Source organism: Schistocerca piceifrons, chromosome 3, assembly GCF_021461385.2.
Source record: "Schistocerca piceifrons isolate TAMUIC-IGC-003096 chromosome 3, iqSchPice1.1, whole genome shotgun sequence".
NCBI classification, from domain to species: domain Eukaryota; kingdom Metazoa; phylum Arthropoda; class Insecta; order Orthoptera; family Acrididae; genus Schistocerca; species Schistocerca piceifrons.
Genome location: NC_060140.1, coordinates 158,198,166 through 158,216,732, shown reverse-complemented (window position 1 = coordinate 158,216,732; position 18,567 = coordinate 158,198,166). Strand labels below are relative to the sequence as shown.

General features: G+C 42.9%; 1 protein-coding gene across 1 annotated transcript in view; it reads right to left on the bottom strand.

Annotated features, from left to right (window-relative positions):
- The window catches only part of LOC124788477 (carcinine transporter-like), a 114,400-nt gene extending 104,059 nt beyond the window's left edge, over window positions 1-10,341 (bottom strand). The window contains exons 1-2 of the mRNA XM_047255747.1: window positions 10,223-10,341; window positions 3,393-3,632 (exon numbers count right to left, since the gene is read on the bottom strand). Of these exons, the coding sequence (XP_047111703.1) occupies window positions 3,393-3,632; window positions 10,223-10,341 (359 nt within the window). The remainder of the gene's footprint in view (window positions 1-3,392; window positions 3,633-10,222) is intronic.
- Window positions 10,342-18,567: the final 8,226 nt, after the last annotated feature.

Sequence of the window (18,567 nt, the reverse complement as noted above, 5' to 3'; positions counted from 1 at the left end):
TGATAAGAAAACATCACCTTAGAACTTAGGAAGGAAACTGAAAAGCCAGAAACGAAGCAAACATGAAACAATAGGAAAAGTGTCTCTAAATAAGAAAATAGAAATAACTGACCATATATCCGTAACAGTATTTCTGCCTCTTATTACATTCTCTGTCTATTCCCAGAATTTACCCGAAGTCAGAACCATGCAGACTCACCACTTGTCATCTGGATATGGTTTAACTGCATTTTATTTCATTTATGTTAATTACAAGTGCAGACTCGTTCCTTGGCCGAGGAGCTATGCTCGCCTTTTTGGGCCTACGGAACTGTTGTTGTTGTTGTGGTCTTCAGTCCCGAGACTGGTTCGATGCAGCTCTCCATGCTACCCTATCCTGAGCAAGTTTCTTCCTCTCCTAGTACCTACTGCAACCTACATCCTTCTGAAACTGCTTAGTGAATTCATCTCTTGGTCTCCCTCTACGATTTTTACCATCCACGCTGCACTCCAATGCTAAATCTGTGATCCCTTGATGCCTCAGAACATGTCCTACCAACCTGTCCCTTCTTCTCGTCAGGTTGTGCCACAATCTCCTCTTCACCCAAATTCTATTCAATACCTCCTCATAAGTTATTTGATCTACCCATCTAATCTTCAGCATTCTTCTGTAGCACCATATTTCGAAAGCTTCTATTCTCTTCCTGTCCAAACTATTTATCGCCCATGTTTCACTCCCATACATGGCTACACTCCATAAAAATACTTTCAGAAACGACTTCCTGACACTTAAATCTATACTCGATGTTAACAAATTTCTCTTCTCCAGAAACGCTTTCATTGCCATTACCAGTCTCCATTTTATATCTTCTCTACTTCGACCATCATCGGTTATTTTGCTCCCCAAATAGCAAAACTCCTTAACTACTTTAAGTGTCTCATTTCCTAGTCTATTTCCCTCAGCATCACCCGACTTAATTCGACTACATTCCATTATCCTCGTTTTGCTTTTGTTGATGTTCATCTTATATCCTCCTTTCAAGACACCGTCCATTCCGCTCATCTGCTCCTCTAAGTTCTTTGCTGTCTCTGACAGAATTACAATGTCAACGGCGAACCTCTAAGTTTTTATTTCTTCTCCATGGATTTTAATACCTACTCCGAATTTTTCTTTTGTTTCCTTTACTGCTTGCTCAATATACAGATTGAATAACATTGGGAGAGGCTACAACCCTGTCTCACTCCCTTCCCAACCACTGCTTCCCATTCATGCCCCTCGACTCTTATAACTGCCACCTGGTATCTGTATAAATTGTAAATAGCCTTTCGCTCCCTGTATTTTACCCCTGCTACCTTTAGAATTTGAAAGAGAGTATTCCAGTCAACATTGTCAAAAGCTTTCTCTAAGTCTACAACGGCTTGAAACGTAGGTTTGCCTTTCCTTAATCTTTCTTCTAAGTTAAGTCGTAAGGTCAGTATTGCCTCACGTGTTCCAATATTTCTACGCAATCCAAACTGATCTTCCCCGAGGTCGGCTTCACCGTTTTTCCATTCGTCTCTAAAGAATTCGCGTTAGCATTTTGCAGCTGTGACTTATTAAACTGATAGTTCGGTAATTTTCACATCTGTCAACACCTGCTTTCTTGGGGATTGGAATTATTATATTCTTCTTGAAGTCTGCGGGTAGATCGCCTGCCTCATACATCTTGCTCACCAGATGGTACAGTTTTCTCAGGACTGGCTCTCACAAGGCCGTCAGCAATCAGCAATCAGCAAAGATAATACGCCAGGGCTTATACCGATAACCTCCGCTTCTTTCCCCCGCTGCTGTCAATTGTTCCCTTATGTTCTCCCTGAAACTCTGCACAACCTCTGGTTTAGTCAGTTTATCCAGGTCCAATCTCCTTAAATTCCCACCTTATTTTAGATTCTTCAATTTTCATCTGCAGTTCATAAGCAATAGATTGTGGTCAGAGTCCACATCTGCCCCTGGAAATGTCTTACAAATTAAAACCTGGTTCCTAAATCTCTGTCTAACCATTTTATAATCTATCTGATACCTTTTAGTATCTCCGGGATTCTTCCATGTATACAACCTTCTTTTATGATTCTTGAACCAAGTGTTAGCAATGATTAAGTAATGCTCTGTGCAAAATTCTAACAGACGGCGTCCTCTTTCATTTCTTACGCCCAATCCATATTCACCTACTATGTTTCCTTCTCTCCCTTTTCCTACACTCGAATTCCAGTCACCCATCACTATTAATTTTTCGTCTCCCTTCACTATCTGAATAATTTCTTTTATCTCATCATACATTTCATCAATTTCTTCATCATCTGCAGAGCTAGTTGGCATATAAACTTGTACTACAGTAGTAGGCGTCGGCTTCGTGTCTATCTTGTCTATAATAATGCGCTCACTATGCTGTTTGCAGTAGCTCACCCGCACTCATATTTTTTAATTCATTATTAAACGTACTCCTGCAATACCCCTATTTGATTTTGTACTTATAACCCTGTATTCACCTGACCAAAAGTCTTCTTCCTCCTGCCACCGAACTTCGCTAAATCCCACTGTATCTAACTTTAACCTATCCAATACCCTTTTTTAATTTTCTAACCTGCCTGCTCGATTAAGGGATCTGACATTCCACGCTCCGATCCGCAGAACGTCAGATTTCTTTCTCCTGATAACAACGTCCTCTTGAGTAGTCCCCACCCGGAGATCCGAACGGGGGGCCTATTTTACGTCAGGAATATTTTACCCAAGAGGACGCCATCATCATTTAACCATACAGTAAAGCTGCATGCCCTTGGGAAAAATTACGGCTGTAGTTTCCCCTTGCTTTCAGCCGTTCGCAGTACCAGCACAGCAAGGCCGTTTTAGTTATTGTTACAAGGCCAGATCAGCCAATCATCCAGACTGTTGCCCCTGCAACTGCTGAAAAGGCTGCTGCCCCTCTTCAGGAACCACACGTTTGTCTGGCCTCTCAACAGATACCCCTCCGTTGTGGTTGCACCTACGGTACGGCCATCTGTATCGCTGAGGCACGCAAGCCTTCACTCCAGCGGCAAGGTACATGGTTCATAGGGGGGGCCTACGGAACCAAACATAATAAAAGTAAGTTAAATGACATACTAAGTAGTTTCTTCCGGTTATTGGAGTATCTGTTTGATCTGAGACTGACAAATATATTGCAATGATCTATATTTTACTTTCATGTAATTTTAATTTTTTATACAACTATAACTTACATTAAAATCAAATTCTTTCGTTATTAATTACTGAGGCACACATAAAACAGGCACACATTAAACAACGAATGTCATTAATAGTTCAATACCCATTAAATGATTACATTATAAAGGCAACATGAATAAGACGGCTATAATCTCACAGACTGATTGCTTACATGTCGCCTATGTATCCGAATAGCAGGCTCAGAGCCACTCCGATGTTTTGGGCGTAGAACAAGACGTCGTTGGCATACTTCTGGTTCTCGCAGACCCAGTTCATCTGAGAAGGGACAGTCAGAGAGAACCACGTGTCGTCGTAATCCCAGCCGTGTTGACACTTGACGGGTTCTACACTGTTCCAGTTGACACCATCGCTCTGGTTGTACATTAGGCACTTGCTGAACGAATTGCCTGCCCTGTGTGAGGTCAGACATTTTTTAATCAAGTAGCATAGAAGGCTCCAAAATAACAACACTGAAATCAAAGCGAAAATAGCTAAAATGAAATTTTAGTGAATGATAACTGAAGCATAAAATTTCGAAAGAAATATTTCCTGCGAATCTAGCGATTTCCTAGTACGAACTATGGGATAACTGACAGAATCCACATACATATGACTTTTTGAATTCGTACAAACTGTTACATAAAATCAGCCATAGAAAACGAGAAACTATCATCAGCTCGTTCATCAGTTTGGATTGCGTAATGGTTTGCTAGGTGTCATTCTATTGGATCTAGTATGCTGTTGCCTTCAACGGACTGTGGAGATGACTTAATCCAGCCAACTGGAGGAGACCGACAGTTACACGTGGGTAATGATCCACGATGGTACTCGGCATTTTTTCCGTTAATGTACATTGAAAGACATGACTGAGGACCAGCCGTAATGAAATTTGAACTCTGTTGCGATTTAGTGCTAGGTGCTATTCTTTGTAAGATTATCTGAGTATTCGCCAATTAGGGATCATAGACAATATAGCAATGTAGTACCATATGAACTGGCCTCATGTTTAGACATTTTCTGTAAAGTCCGACGTGGCTTCAAACAGTGATGTACAGAACAGATGACTGTTTATCATTATCTTTCACGAAGAGCAAAGTTTCTCAACGACTGATAAAGCAGTGTGGCAATGTTCACTTCTTGCTTGGACAATAAGGCGAGCGGGAGTCCTCTACAGATTTGTGAATTCGAGTACGTTCTTTACTGCGGAATGGTATTTAGATTTATGTAAAATGTCATCCGAACTGTAGGTTACATGTCTTCCTCGAGGAGCGAAACTTCAAAATTTCGTTCTGAAATTGGTGCTGTATGATGCAAAGCTCCTTAATAATGAAGTGCCAGGTCCTAAAATGAAATACGCTGGGAACTGCGTGTATACTAAATGTACTCACTACCAAGCGCTTGAACGAATATTCGGGAACACTTTTCAGTCTCCAAAATTTAATCATACTGATGGTTCCGTTAGCACAGTATTATTAACTTACTCATTTCTTGTCTTGCAACCAGCGGAAGTCTGTAATTTATTACAGCCGTTCTGTCAGTAATTTAGTGTTCGAAGTGGTAGCTTAAACGAGACAGTTTACAATCTCACAAGGGGAGGCCGCCAATAGTGAAATTCAGATTCGATTCATACTGTGCATAATAAAAGCTCATGGCCAGAGGTGTTATGTGGCAAATCACCAAGATGCACTTCTCAGCCGTTGTCGAGAAAATCGACAGTTAAAAGAAACCGTTGCGGTGAAATACTCTCCACGATTAGTAATTTTCTACAGCGTGGTGGTGCAGCGGTAAGCGCAACTTATAACATCGTCGAAAATCAGTGCGGACGGGACAGCTTTGGTACACCCTTTTAAACAAACGGAAAAATGGAGGCGGTACAATTGGAGAGCGACCGCCTTCACCAACATGCATAAGCAATTCATTAATAGTTTTATATATATATATATATATATATATATATATATATATATATATATATACATATATATATATATTAGAATTGCAAAAAACTAATAATAAAAGAATATTGCATGGCGCGAGATTCAATCCGGCGACCTTCGGATTACGAACCCCAGCGCTTACCGCTGCGCTATGACGCTGTAGAAAATCATTAATCGTAGAGAGTATTTCACCGCAACGGTTTCTTTTAACTGTCGATATTCTCGACAACGGCTGAGAAGTGCATCTTGGTGCTTTGCCACATTACACCTCTGGCCATGAGCTTTTATTATGCGCAGTATGAATCGAATCTAAATTTCACAATTGGGGGCCTCCCCTTGTCAGAGAAGAATGGTCTGAAAATGTTTGCTGTGAAATGTTCAATGGCAATTGGAAGGCTAAAGTACGTTCGCCTTAATGTGATCGTAAGCGGTCGTATTGCGTATTTTTTGCGTGGGAACCACATCCCAGATACAAAGCTCATGATTATATAAGGGAAAATGGCGGCTATAGACTTCTTGTACAACTTACTATCGAAAAGTGTTAACCAGGAGCAACTGTTGGTAAGGTTGATTGACTGCACATTAGACATAAGAGCCTATTCGTGGGAGAAATGTGATATAAGATGTTACAGAAGCTGGGAGCGGAACGGAGGGTGATAATTCTGACATTAATCAATCGATGAGCATGCTATCACTGATAACACACATATAGAGGCACATCAGAATGCACGTACGAAAGTGGCAAGGCACGAAGCAACTGCAGCAAGCGTTCACGAAAGCGAAGAAAAATTCAGAAACACTAGAACTTGATATTCTGAAAATGCAGGAAACGTATGTGATGATGAGCGTTTTAATCACCATACTGTAAATATCCTTTGAAGATGGATGCAATATGGAAACCTCTTCTACTCTGCGACAGTAATTACCTCTTCATTGCGAAAGTACGAAAAAACAACACTACCACTTTCTAAACAGACAACGCCAAAATCATGAGAGATGAGAAACGAAATGCCAACGTCTGTATCGAATATCAGAAAACATAAAGGGAAGAGTATGATGAAATCGTTAGTTTTTTGTTTTGCATGCCAAAGTTCAGTGAGATGCAATAAGCGGCAGCTAAGCAAAACATTTCTTCCTTTCGAATTGAAAATTTAGACACTGCCTAAAAAGTCAATTCATATATGAACGTCGATACAGTTTTTACAATGGTATCTTGGATATCACCATCTCATACAAATGATACGTCTTAGGGGAAGTTCTTAAATACTAATAATTTCAATGGTGCATTCCTGCAGGAAGCAGTATTTAGTAGAAGCAATATAATTATGACATGAAACGTATCGGTAGGTGTCTGTCTACGGCTCTTAATTTTTTTTTAAGAATGCGTATTTGTATCGTCAGCTGTACAGTTGTATATATGTTCTCTACCTACAGTTATTACAAGTATCTTTACACAAGTGAAAAAGCGTATAACAAAGTGTGAAAAATATATTTTTGTCAAATATGACCCAGCAGTCTATTGTAGAACTTACACAACTGTCGTAGGGGTCTGTCTGAACAAAGTCGATGTCAATGTTCTGTATCTTAGGACAATTGCAGAAATGGGACAGTCATGTACATTTTCAATTTTGATCCATTGATATACGCTGTTATTGTCGTATGAAGATGGTTGTAATAGTGAAACCGTTAGAGAATAAATATGCAGTTGTACAGTTTATGGCAAAAGTATACTTTTCCCAAATTAATATTAATATTATTAATAAGAAGAATAGTAGTGGTAGTAATTGTGAAGCATTGATGTGGGTAACTAAAATTTCAGCTAAACCACCTGAAGACATTTGATGGTAGCAGTACACCATCACTTTGAATCCCAAATGTCATGACACTTAGTCATCAAACCGTAATATAGAAGAACAAGTTGATGAAATGAAAAGATGAAATAGATAAATAACTGAATGGGGGAAAAAGTAAACGTAATGCTGTAGGACAGTAATGTGAAGCATTATTAATGCAGTAGCGGGCTTTCTAGAAAAATCGTTTCTGGTGGCTACAGTGAAGCCTATACAATGAAATTAGGTGACGTCATTATTCCTTTATTGGACTGCTATACGTCTAACATGATAAGCTGACTTCTGCCTCCACGTCTTAATGTGACATTTAAATTTCTATTAGTACAAATTTAACTAATTCTCAAGGGACACAGCAGGATTGTGACACGTAACAAAAGGATATCCCAGGATAAACTGATGCCCCTTCACTCTTAATGTCCCTTATAGCAAATCAACAACCGTAATTTGTAAAATTGATGGGTGGTAATATGCATTGAGCAAGGATTTATAAAAGAAAAGAGAGTGTAACAGACAGAAAGAGAATACATGTAAGTTGAAGGAACCAATAGAAAATATTTCAAAGGAGCAGTAATCCAGTGTTAGAGCAAGAGAAGTGCCAGTACAGAGCCTAAAGAGTACTAGCAAAGACTTTAAAGGGGAACCTTCCTGAACTGTGTACTCACTTAAATGATGAGTTAAGTGGGGAGTTAATAACAATCTACCTAATTCTGAAGAAGAGTCAATTCAAGCTTTTGATTGATGAACTAATATAGTTACAAAATGATTTTTAAAATTTAGGGGAAGAATGTGAGAGGAATAAGACAGATATGTCAGAAAAGCTAGAGGTCGTAACTGGTCAGGAGGAAGTTACGTACACCCAAGCACCAATTTCAAGTCATGCTACGTTACTACTCGGCATACAAAAGAGTTTCAAAGTGATTATGGTAAGTATTGAGATGGATAAATAGACAATAAGGAAAAAGTTAAGTTTACATTTCAGGTTGACGATGGTGGTCATTACATTCTTGAGGAATTATCACGTTTTGATAACAGACCAATCTCTAAAAAAGTTCAAGTATTTAAAAATTCAACACACAGCATTCATCCTCAGACGTGATTGGAGCTATCTGGTCTTCTACCGAGGAGGTCTTGTAGTTGTAATATAAAATTTGTATGTTGTTATTTGGATGGCGAAAAGTATTGCAGAAGTGTGCCTCAACTCATACGTGTGAAACACCTGAAGAATTTGGACATATATTTATAAAAGCATGCTGGTGTAAAGCAGAATAAGATGATGAAAAGCACAGTAGACTAAATATGGAAAATTTTAGCCAATCTGGCTTTACAAATCCTACTCACTTTTACGGGTGTATTATTTTGAGGTGCAATTCCTACAGTACTACTGAACTGATTCGCATCTCGTTTATGTGGCTGCCTCAAACGATTCTTGCTGGACGGCGTAACGATAATTTCGAAGAGTTTCAAAGCGTATTATAGGAGTATTGATATGACAGTTGAGGTGGAGAGATGATCATTATCAGAATGCTAATCAATTTTTCCTTTTCATCCAGGATCATAGGGATATGGAAAATATGAGTATGTGCAATCTGATCTGTGTAAGTGGGATTTGGGAAAATAGATCGAGTTACCAGAAACAAGAAAGAGAAATGAGAGCTGTATTTTTAGGAAGGAGAGAAGTGATTGGGGCGCTCAGAAAGAATGGCACGTTAAGCCTCCTTTACTGTTGCAGTACAGAGTGTGATACACTCCTGGAAATGGAAAAAAGAACACATTGACACCGGTGTGTCAGACCCACCATACTTGCTCCGGACACTGCGAGAGGGCTGTACAAGCAATGATCACACGCACGGCACAGCGGACACACCAGGAACCGCGGTGTTGGCCGTCGAATGGCGCTAGCTGCGCAGCATTTGTGCACCGCCGCCGTCAGTGTCAGCCAGTTTGCCGTGGCATGCGGAGCTCCATCGCAGTCTTTAACACTGGTAGCATGCCGCGACAGCGTGGACGTGAACCGTATGTGCAGTTGACGGACTTTGAGCGAGGGCGTATAGTGGGCATGCGGGAGGCCGGGTGGACGTACCGCCGAATTGCTCAACACGTGGGGCGTGAGGTCTCCACAGTACATCGATGTTGTCGCCAGTGGTCGGCGGAAGGTGCACGTGCCCGTCGACCTGGGACCGGAACGCAGCGACGCGCGGATGCACGCCAAGACCGTAGGATCCTACGCAGTGACGTAGGGGACCGCACCGCCACTTCCCAGCAAATTAGGGACACTGTTGCTCCTGGGGTATCGGCGAGGACCATTCGCAACCGTCTCCATGAAGCTGGGCTACGGTCCCGCACACCGTTAGGCCGTCTTCCGCTCACGCCCCAACATCGTGCAGCCCGCCTCCAGTGGTATCGCGACAGGCGTGCATGGAGGGACGAATGGAGACGTGTCGTCTTCAGCAATGAGAGTCGCTTCTGCCTTGGTGCCAATGATGGTCGTATGCGTGTTTGGTGCCGTGCAGGTGAGCGCCACAATCAGGACTGCGTACGACCGAGGCACACAGGGCCAACACCCGGCATCTTGGTGTGGGGAGCGATCTCCTACAGTGGCCGTACACCACTGGTGATCGTCGAGGGGACACTGAATAGTGCACGGTACATCCAAACCGTCATCGAACCCATCGTTCTACCATTCCTATACCGGCAAGGGAACTTGCTGTTCCAACAGGACAATGCACGTCCGCATTTATCCCGTGCCACCCAACGTGCTCTAGAAGGTGTAAGTCAACTTCCCTGGCCAGCAAGATCTCCGGATCTGTCCCCCATTGAGCATGTTTGGGACTGGATGAAGCGTCGTCTCACGCGGTCTGCACGTCCAGCACGAACGCTGGTCCAACTGAGGCGCCAGGTGGAAATGGCATGGCAAGCCGTTCCACAGGACTACATCCAGCATCTCTACGATCGTCTCCATGGGAGAATAGCAGCCTGCATTGCTGCGAAAGGTGGATATACACTGTACTAGTGCCGACATTGTGCATGCTCTGTTGCCTGTGTCTATGTGCCTGTGGTTCTGTCAGTGTGATCATGTGATGTATCTGACCCCAGGAATGTGTCAATAAAGTTTCCCCTTCCTGGGACAATGAATTCACGGTGTTCTTATTTCAATTTCCAGGAGTGTATATGAGGTGTTGGCAATGCTATGACGCACGTTTCGAAGTGAATCTCACCTAGGAATTGTAATATTCTTCCACTCCTCCAGCGTTAGATTGGCACATTCCCTGCCAGGAACATGGCACCAGTGGTCAGGCGTCTGCATTGCGAGATAGAAAACATTTACACTCAACATATTTAGACATGGTCCGACGCAGTTGAAGACGATGCTGAGCCTCTTCTGAAATATTCCCCTCGACCCGATGGAGTCTAGCACTTCCTCAAACGCAAGCGCGACCTTGGGGTTCCTTCGGTTCGTTGAAATTTCCGCGTTTTCCTGTAAGTAAACAGCACTTCTATAGTCTCACAGTAGTTTATTAGTACTTGTTTATTAGTTGTATATTTGTCAGTAATATAATGTGTTAATAAATCTAATCATATGAAGAAAGATTCAAAGGCTTATGACAAAGAAGTTTCAAACTTTGCCTCCATTCCCTCTCCAAGCACTAGAAAGAGGTGAGTTTGCTCTGATCGTTGTAAAAGACGCCGTTCTTCCAGTTCAAACAGTAAAACTGACCTGTTCTACGAATAAAAAAAAAAAATCTTCCTCCTTCTTATCAACTGAGCCGTTCGTGGCTCATGCCGTATGTCATTCGACATCCTGTTGTTACTGTACAACCCCCTCGTTATGTTAATTTCAATTACTGGGGTCACTGAGTTACCGCCTTGCCTGGCCGTGAACGACAGCAGCAGCGCTTATCGATATAGTCCCTGGCGTATTATCTTTGCTGACTGCTGTTACATTCCGGTTTGAGTTGTTTGGGATCTGCCTGTGAGTTGGGAGGCGCTAGCAGTGTAGTTCGGTCCTGGCAGTGTTTGACTTAGGACGCGGCAGAAGTTCAGTCGGGGCGCGGCTGCAGTGAGGTCCCAAAAGCCATCACCCGCTCACCGGTTGCCGATTCATATCACTTGAGTGGTTGTTGGTCGGTCGTCTTGTCGGACGACGTGTATGTTGGAAGGCGATCGCTTATTGGTTGCCTGCGTGTCCCGACTCGTGATTCGTCCTTATTGTTGCACAGTCACTGCCGTTAGTATCGTCTAGTCCTTCGTACACGTGTTCGTGAAGCTGTGTGTAGCTTGTGATGTCGACTGCTCAGTTATTTTAGGTTATTTTAGTGCTATCTCACTGCTTATGTGTAACAGTAGGTCGGTTGGGGTGGAGCGCTGAGGAATTCTCAGCGGGGCGTAGTTTGGCCGGGGCCCTCTGGCGGTCTCTACACAGTGTCGGAGAGTGTGGCGCTGTCTCCATTGCTATGAGGTTCGTGGCTCACCGACTCAGAACATCAAAGTTGAGTGGTGATTTAATTACCGAAGCCAGACTGTTCACATTCTGCCGTTGGCTTTCATGGTTGGCTATTGGGTGTACTCCGGTGAGCAACAGCGAGAGTTCCAGTTGGCTTAAGTTTGGTCACCATCCGATGGAGTTTAGCTTTATTTTGGTTATTTGAAGTCCAAGTGCATCAGCGAGATTTTCTGCCTTGTGGCCGTTAGCGATCCAGTTACCTGCCCTGGCTGACTTAAAATTCGGGCAGTGTCCTTTCATCACCTTGTTGTCGCTGTTCAAAACGTGTGTGTAGTGTTGACAGCTTATGCATACTAGGTTGTGGGCGGCTACGCCTTTTACGTTTTGGCTTTGGAGTTCCTTGTGCGCTTGTCAGGTGGAAGGCAAGTCGTGTTGTCGGTGGGTCCGTTGACTGTCTCTTGGTAGGATTGCCGGCAGATCGGATACAGCTGGGCCTACTACCTGTCTGCCCTAAGCGAACGTTAACATTTCAAGCGCATACCGACCCCCGGTAACTTCTGAGCGCCACTGGCTGTACTGCCTTTTCCTATTGGTGTTTGATTGTGTATTTCAATGGCTTATAGCCGATGGTTTGGATTTGTATGCTTTTAGTTGGGTTTTCTGAAAATTTATAGTATTTGTATTTTTCAGTAATGGGCCTTCAGCCTCTTTAGAATTTAAATTGCTTACTTGTTAAATCTTAGATTGTTTGGACCTTCAGCCTGTGTAAAATATTGTTTAAAGATAAAGCCTAGAGCCTTCTACCGACAAAAAATTATTTTACTTGTTGTAAGCAATCGGCCTTCAGCCGTTTTTAATTAAAACTCTTGTATTTCAAGTATCAGAGTGTGTGGGGCCTTCAGCCTAATTGAAGATAAGGCCTTCTGCCACGTGTTTTTTTTAATTAATTTTACCAGCGGTCTTAAATCAAGGACCTTCAGCCGTCTTTAATGTAAACTATTTTGCTTTTCAAGTGTTAGATTTTTTGGGCCTTCGGGCAAGTTATAGAACTTACTTGCATGGGGCCTTCTGCCTTCTAAATATTCTGTTTTGAGTCTGAATTTTAAGTTGAGGCCTTCAGCCCTTTTTTAAATTTAAGTGGTTGTGCCCTTAAGGAATAAGATAGCGTGGCCTATTCAGCCGATAACTAAGTTCAAAATATTTGCTTTATTGTTTGGACAACTAGATTAAGTTATAAGTTTGAGAGTAACTGGCAGATCCCTTTTGGCCCCTTTCCATAATTCCAACTATCTGTTCTGTCCTGTGAACTCAAGCAGGGCGTTTCACCAGTCTAAAAGTCGTTACAGTAAATGACCAGCAACTACTGCAGTAAAACTAAGCTTCGCATTTTGTCTCACATGTCTGTCAATATTGTGCAGATCGTTATATAAAGCCACATAAATCTAATGTCAATATCAGTATCTCCAGTGATGTTCAGATGTGCTAACAAAACTAACGGGGTTCCATTTTTAAAAAAACGTAGGTTTGTGTTAAAAAACATACTTCCGTGCATTTTTTATGGTTTGTATTAAACAATTACACTAGCCCCTCTCCTCACTTTCGGTCCGTGGAATCGATTCGTCAGTATTTTATGTGGTTTACGAAATATATCCAGCGGTAATGTTAGGTGACTCACCCTGTATATATCGCAAAACACAAAACACAGAATCTAGTAGCCCCACAGACATTGTACTCCGACATATTTAATTTCTAATATGGTGTTCTATTAAATTCATTTTATGTAACAGCTCATAGTGAATTTAAAATTAGTTGTGACTTTAGCTGATTGGAGGGAGATGTGACGCCGTTGCCCAAGTAACACCAATGGCGATCCCGCTGTTCGGCTGATTAAGCGCCCCTGTTGCCCACCAGGAGTTAACAGTACCATGCGGTGTCACGCATTGGAGGCATCAACGTTCGTCAGCTCTCGTTGTAAATTCGTGTTCTCCGTTGTTGAAGCAGTCTGTAGTCGTTAGGTTTTGTGAACAAGTGTTTTCTGTTTACATTGCATTAATAACAACAGTGCAGCAGACATGAATACGAGATTTGAAATAAAGGTGTCGTGCAAGGACCCGTACAGAGGCTAGGAAGATAACGTTCTGCTGCAAAATATTTCTCCAAATACAACTGTAACGGACAAAACGCCATGAAACTCTGTTGTGTTGCATAAAGCTCCAACAATGCAGTCGAGGAAAGCGGATATTTTCTCCGGATACAAACGAAATGATCCTTGAGATAAAGTTGAACCTAGAATGTATAACGCGAAGATAACGGGACCAGTAGTGTTGTGCAAGCCAACACTTCACGCTACCAGGTCAACGAACTGGCTAACGGTAAAGGGCACGAGTTCAATCAGGATTCCTACATATAATGCTCATTTAAATCCTAGATAGATACGTAAAGACCTAAGTGAAAAGTAATGTGGCAAAGAACAAGAAGTTTTCACTCACTGAAATTGAAATGCTGAAAAAAAGAAGCCACCGGAAAAGTTACGCGGCCGGACTGGTCTCGAGTTTTCGGACATACCAAGAAAGTAGATAATGACAGTGAGGAGGTTTGACAAATACGTAACTTCCCTTGTTGCTGGGTTATAATCTACTTCTTTTGTAAAAACGCAGCAGAGTTCACAAATATTCATCTCATTAACGTTCAAATGCAGTAGAAATTGCGGCAGAATACTGATACATTGCATTATTAAACGATCAACTGAATGCAAGTCAGGTCCTTAGTTCATGATACAGCCCATTCTCAGCACAAAAATAAACGTGTAACTTCATCTCTATTGTTACGAAACCTACAGCATTTCTCATTTCACCAGCTTTCGATCACTCTCAATAATAGCATTATTTTACTGAAAAAATATGTAGTCGCTTGAACATCGTGGAAGACATGGAAGATGCGCATATTAATCAGACGGCAAAACACTCTCATCTTGGCGTGCTATCGCTGAGAAAATCCAGTTTCGATATATCAAATCATTTATGACAACGAGGAATTTACAAAGATTTCATCCCAGCTACAGGCCGGCTTGCTGTTCTCGAAATCAAGCGAGACGAGTAGGCCTGGCATTCTATTGTGCCCTCCTGCTGACACGCCCAGCACACTCTGGTAACTACGCTTCCCTCCATTCTCGCCGTACTGAACTGTCAAAAGCCGAAACTTACTTCAAACGCACTACAACAACTTACCACGCAAAGTGCACTTTTCATAAAATGCCTGTCATAAAAATGAAGCATCCAGCAGACATGGTGGGAAGTCTATGTAATTTTAAACATACACATACCATCGACACATACGTGAATCATCAGAGCTGAAATACTCAGTGGCAAGTGCATTAGTGTTTTGAGCCGTGCGTGCTCGCGCTCGTGCTGTCTCTCATTTTACATGCTGTTTTTTTTCCTGTTGCGACTTCGTTGTTAGTTTCAATTTCTGTTGTAACTGAGTTTCTGCTTTGTCTGCCCTTCAGCAGCTGCAGCAGCAGGACCTATCGATATAGCCCTCACGTGTTATCTTAGCTGCACTGCTACTACTTCCTGGTTGTCATGTGTGTAGTGAAGTCAGTTGGAAACTTCCAGGAGCGTAGTTCGGACCTGCCAGTCGTGGAGTTGGAACGCGGCACTACTTCAGTCGGGTTGGAGCAGCCGTGAGGCCTGGATGTCCATGGCTCGCCTGATCGTTGCCGCCACGTATCTCTTGAGCCGGGGATGGTCTTCGTGGATCGTCAGTCGTTGGTCCTACTCGAAGACGTGAATTTGCTCCCCGATTGTTTATGGGTCGGCTGTGTGTATGTATCGACTCCTGATTTGTCTTCGAGACTGCACAGCCACTGCTGAGTGTCGTTAACGTCTTCTTGAAAGTGTTTGTCAAACAGTGTGCGTCGTTGGTGCCGCCGGCCGGTGTGGCCGAGCGGTTCTAGGCGCTTCAGCTTGGAACCGCAGCGACCGATACGGTCGCAGGCTCGAATCCTGCCTCGGGCATGGATGTGTGTGATGTCCTTAGGTTAGGTTTAAGTGGTTCTAAAGTGTAGGGGCCTGATGACCTCAGATTTTAAGTCCCATAGTGCTCAGTCATTTTTCGTTGGTGTCATTTCCACTGACGACTTGTTTTAAATGTTATCGGGGTACTGGCAGTGCAGTCGGTTGTTTGGAGACTATCAGCAATCAAGTCTCCATGAAGTGCAGTCGGCTGGACCCGCTGGTGGTCTCTATGCAGTGTCGAAGCGTGTGGGGGCTGTAGCGAGTGCTACGAGGTTCGTGGCTCACCGACCCAGGACATGGAAGTTGAGTGGTGATTTAATTTCCGTCTGTTCACGTTGTCCCCTTCGATGAAGGTTCGCTATTGGCGGTATTCCTGGGAGCTATAGCGGGTGTTAGAGTTGGTGAAGATTTAGCCGCCATGTGGTGGAATTAACCATATTTGTCGGTTTGAGATTCAACTGCATCAGCGGAATTTTCCGGTTATGGCCGTTACGTTTCCTGTTACCTGGCCTGGTCGCTGATGTAAATCCAGGCAGTGTCCTTTCCTCACCTGTTGTCACTGTCCCACATGGTGTGTGGTTTTTGACAGCTTAATGTATTTTTGGTTGTAGGCGGCTATGTCTGTAAAGTTATCGCTTTGGAATTCTCATATACTGGTCGGTGGTTAGCAAGTCGTCTTGTTGGTGAGTCCCTAACTTTCTCTTGGTTGTGTTGCCGGTGGATCGAGTATAGTTGAGGAAACTTTTTGTCTCACCTAAGCGAGCGTTAAGATTTCAACGGCAGACCGGGCTCCCTGGAAACTTCTGAGCGCCGTTGTCTATATTGTTAGCGTTTAACTGTGTACTTTAATGGCTCATAGCCGATGGTTGCAATTTGTATTCTTGTAATTGTGTTTTAAAATCAAAGGCCTTCAGCCTTTTTTTAATACAAAGTTTTTCTCAATTGGGCCAATCTTACATTGTCTGAAGATAATGCTTGGGCCTTCTGCTGTTGAGAATTTATTGTATTGTTTTAAAGCATCGGCCTTCAGCCGCTGTAGGTTTTAAGGGTCCTACTTATCAAGTATTACCTTTTGGAAGATAAAGCTGTGGGCCTTCAGCCTGTTGATAATTTATTGTGGTTGTCTGCTTTTTTAAAAGCATGGGCACTCAGCCGCGTTACGTTTTAAGGTTCTTACTTATCAAGAATCACATTCTTTCAAGATAAAGCTGTGGGCTTTCTGCCTGTTGAAAATTTATCGTAGTTGTATTGTTCTTAATATGATGGGCCTTCAGCCGCTTTAAAATTTTGGATTCTTACTTATGAAGTCTTACATCATTTGGGCTTAAATACTGTTCAAGGTTAAAAGCTTTGGGCCTTCTGCCTTGGAAAATTGGCTGCAGTTTTTTTAATTTTTTTTAAAGAAAGACCTTCAGCCGTTTGGAGTAAGGTTTCTTATTGGTCATAAAGCTTCGGCCTTCTACCTATTGAAAGGTTATTGTAGTTATGTGGTTTTAAATGTATCGGCCTTCAGCCTCTATTAAACAACTTAATCCATCTGGCTAGTCAAGTCTTACATCGCTTGGCCTTACATACTATTTAAAGTTAAAGCCTAAAGCCTTCTGTATAAAAAAAAATATTTGTAGCAGTTGTATTTAATTCATGCGCCTTCAGCCGTTATAGAGTGAAAGACGTTTTCAGTCGATAGTCAAGCTTAGAAGATGCACGGTCATGTTTGGACAACTAAAGTGTTATGTATGGAGTGTAACTGACAGCCGCTCATTCTGGCCCCCTTCCACAATTACTACTTCTTGTCCTGTCCTGCGGGCTTAGCAGTACTTCTTAAGGACGTTAATGGGGTCAGATGTTGAGTTATCTCTGTGAAGTACATGGATGTGTCGCGTACTTATGTGAGACAGTGTGTTTTGTTTGGGAGCCACATTGTGGTCTCGAGTTAGGTTGGTTAAACTGTGCAATATCCAGATTAGTGGAGTTGTTCATTGTGAGAGTGGTCTGACGTTGGACTGCATGGGAATGCGAGGGCTGCCACACTCGTTCTGTAGGTCATGATAGACCACGTCTGACTACAAGGGAAGATCGCCCTTCTGTACACTGAGCACAACGTTACCCGTTCCGATCTGCACCACCGAAAACAGGTTACGGACTTCCTTCAACATTCTGTATCACCCCGGACCACTGGTCGGACTAGGCAGTTACCGCCACATGAGTAGGCCACAGATAACACCACAAGGCAGACGTCTGTGTCTGGAGTTGTCCCGTGACGGGGATGCGCGGATGTGCAAGATGGTTGGCATCGTGTTGTGATCAGCGACGCATCATCTTTCTACGCTAAACCTGGGAAGGAGTTCCAGTCTTACAATGTTATGGAGAAACACAGCGGTGTTACTCCTGGGGTCATTGCGTGGCGAACCAAGTGGTTTGACTTCAGGTCACAACTGGTAGTAACAGAGACAACTCTGAAGGCACAGCTGTTCGTCATGAACATACTCGTGTGTTAACTGTCAAGCGACAGTACCCTGGTGACATTTTTCAACAGAACAATGCTCATTTACCCTTGATAACTGTGTGAACTGTCTGCGTGATGTGAGGTTCTCACGGGGCCAGCAAGATCTCCGGATCTGTCCCAGACAGAACATCTATGGGACGAGCTCGGACGTCCTTACCATCCCAGGCTCAGTCTACAGGATATCAAAAACCAGTTTCAATAACTGTGTGCCAGCTTACCTTACCAGATGATTCAAAGGCTTACTGACAACCTTACCCCACATATCACTGCACGCGTCCAGGTCAGATTACGTGCAACTGCACAGTCACAAGAGGGAGCACCTACCAAATATCCAACCTTTTAGCCCCTACTGGTAGTTTCACTGTCCTACCTCTTTCCGTAGACTTCACGATAGTAGCTGATGAACACTCGACAAGCTTTCCGTTTTAGAGACACTCGTTCACAAGATCTGGGCAATAATAATCTCCTCGTAGTAAAAAATTCTTATCTCAATGAATTTCCCCATTTGCAGCCCGTATCCTCTTTAATGTGACTACAGTCCTTGTCCGTTAAGCCTACATACTTTTGTTATCGTGTCACGTCACCGAATGGGCACCA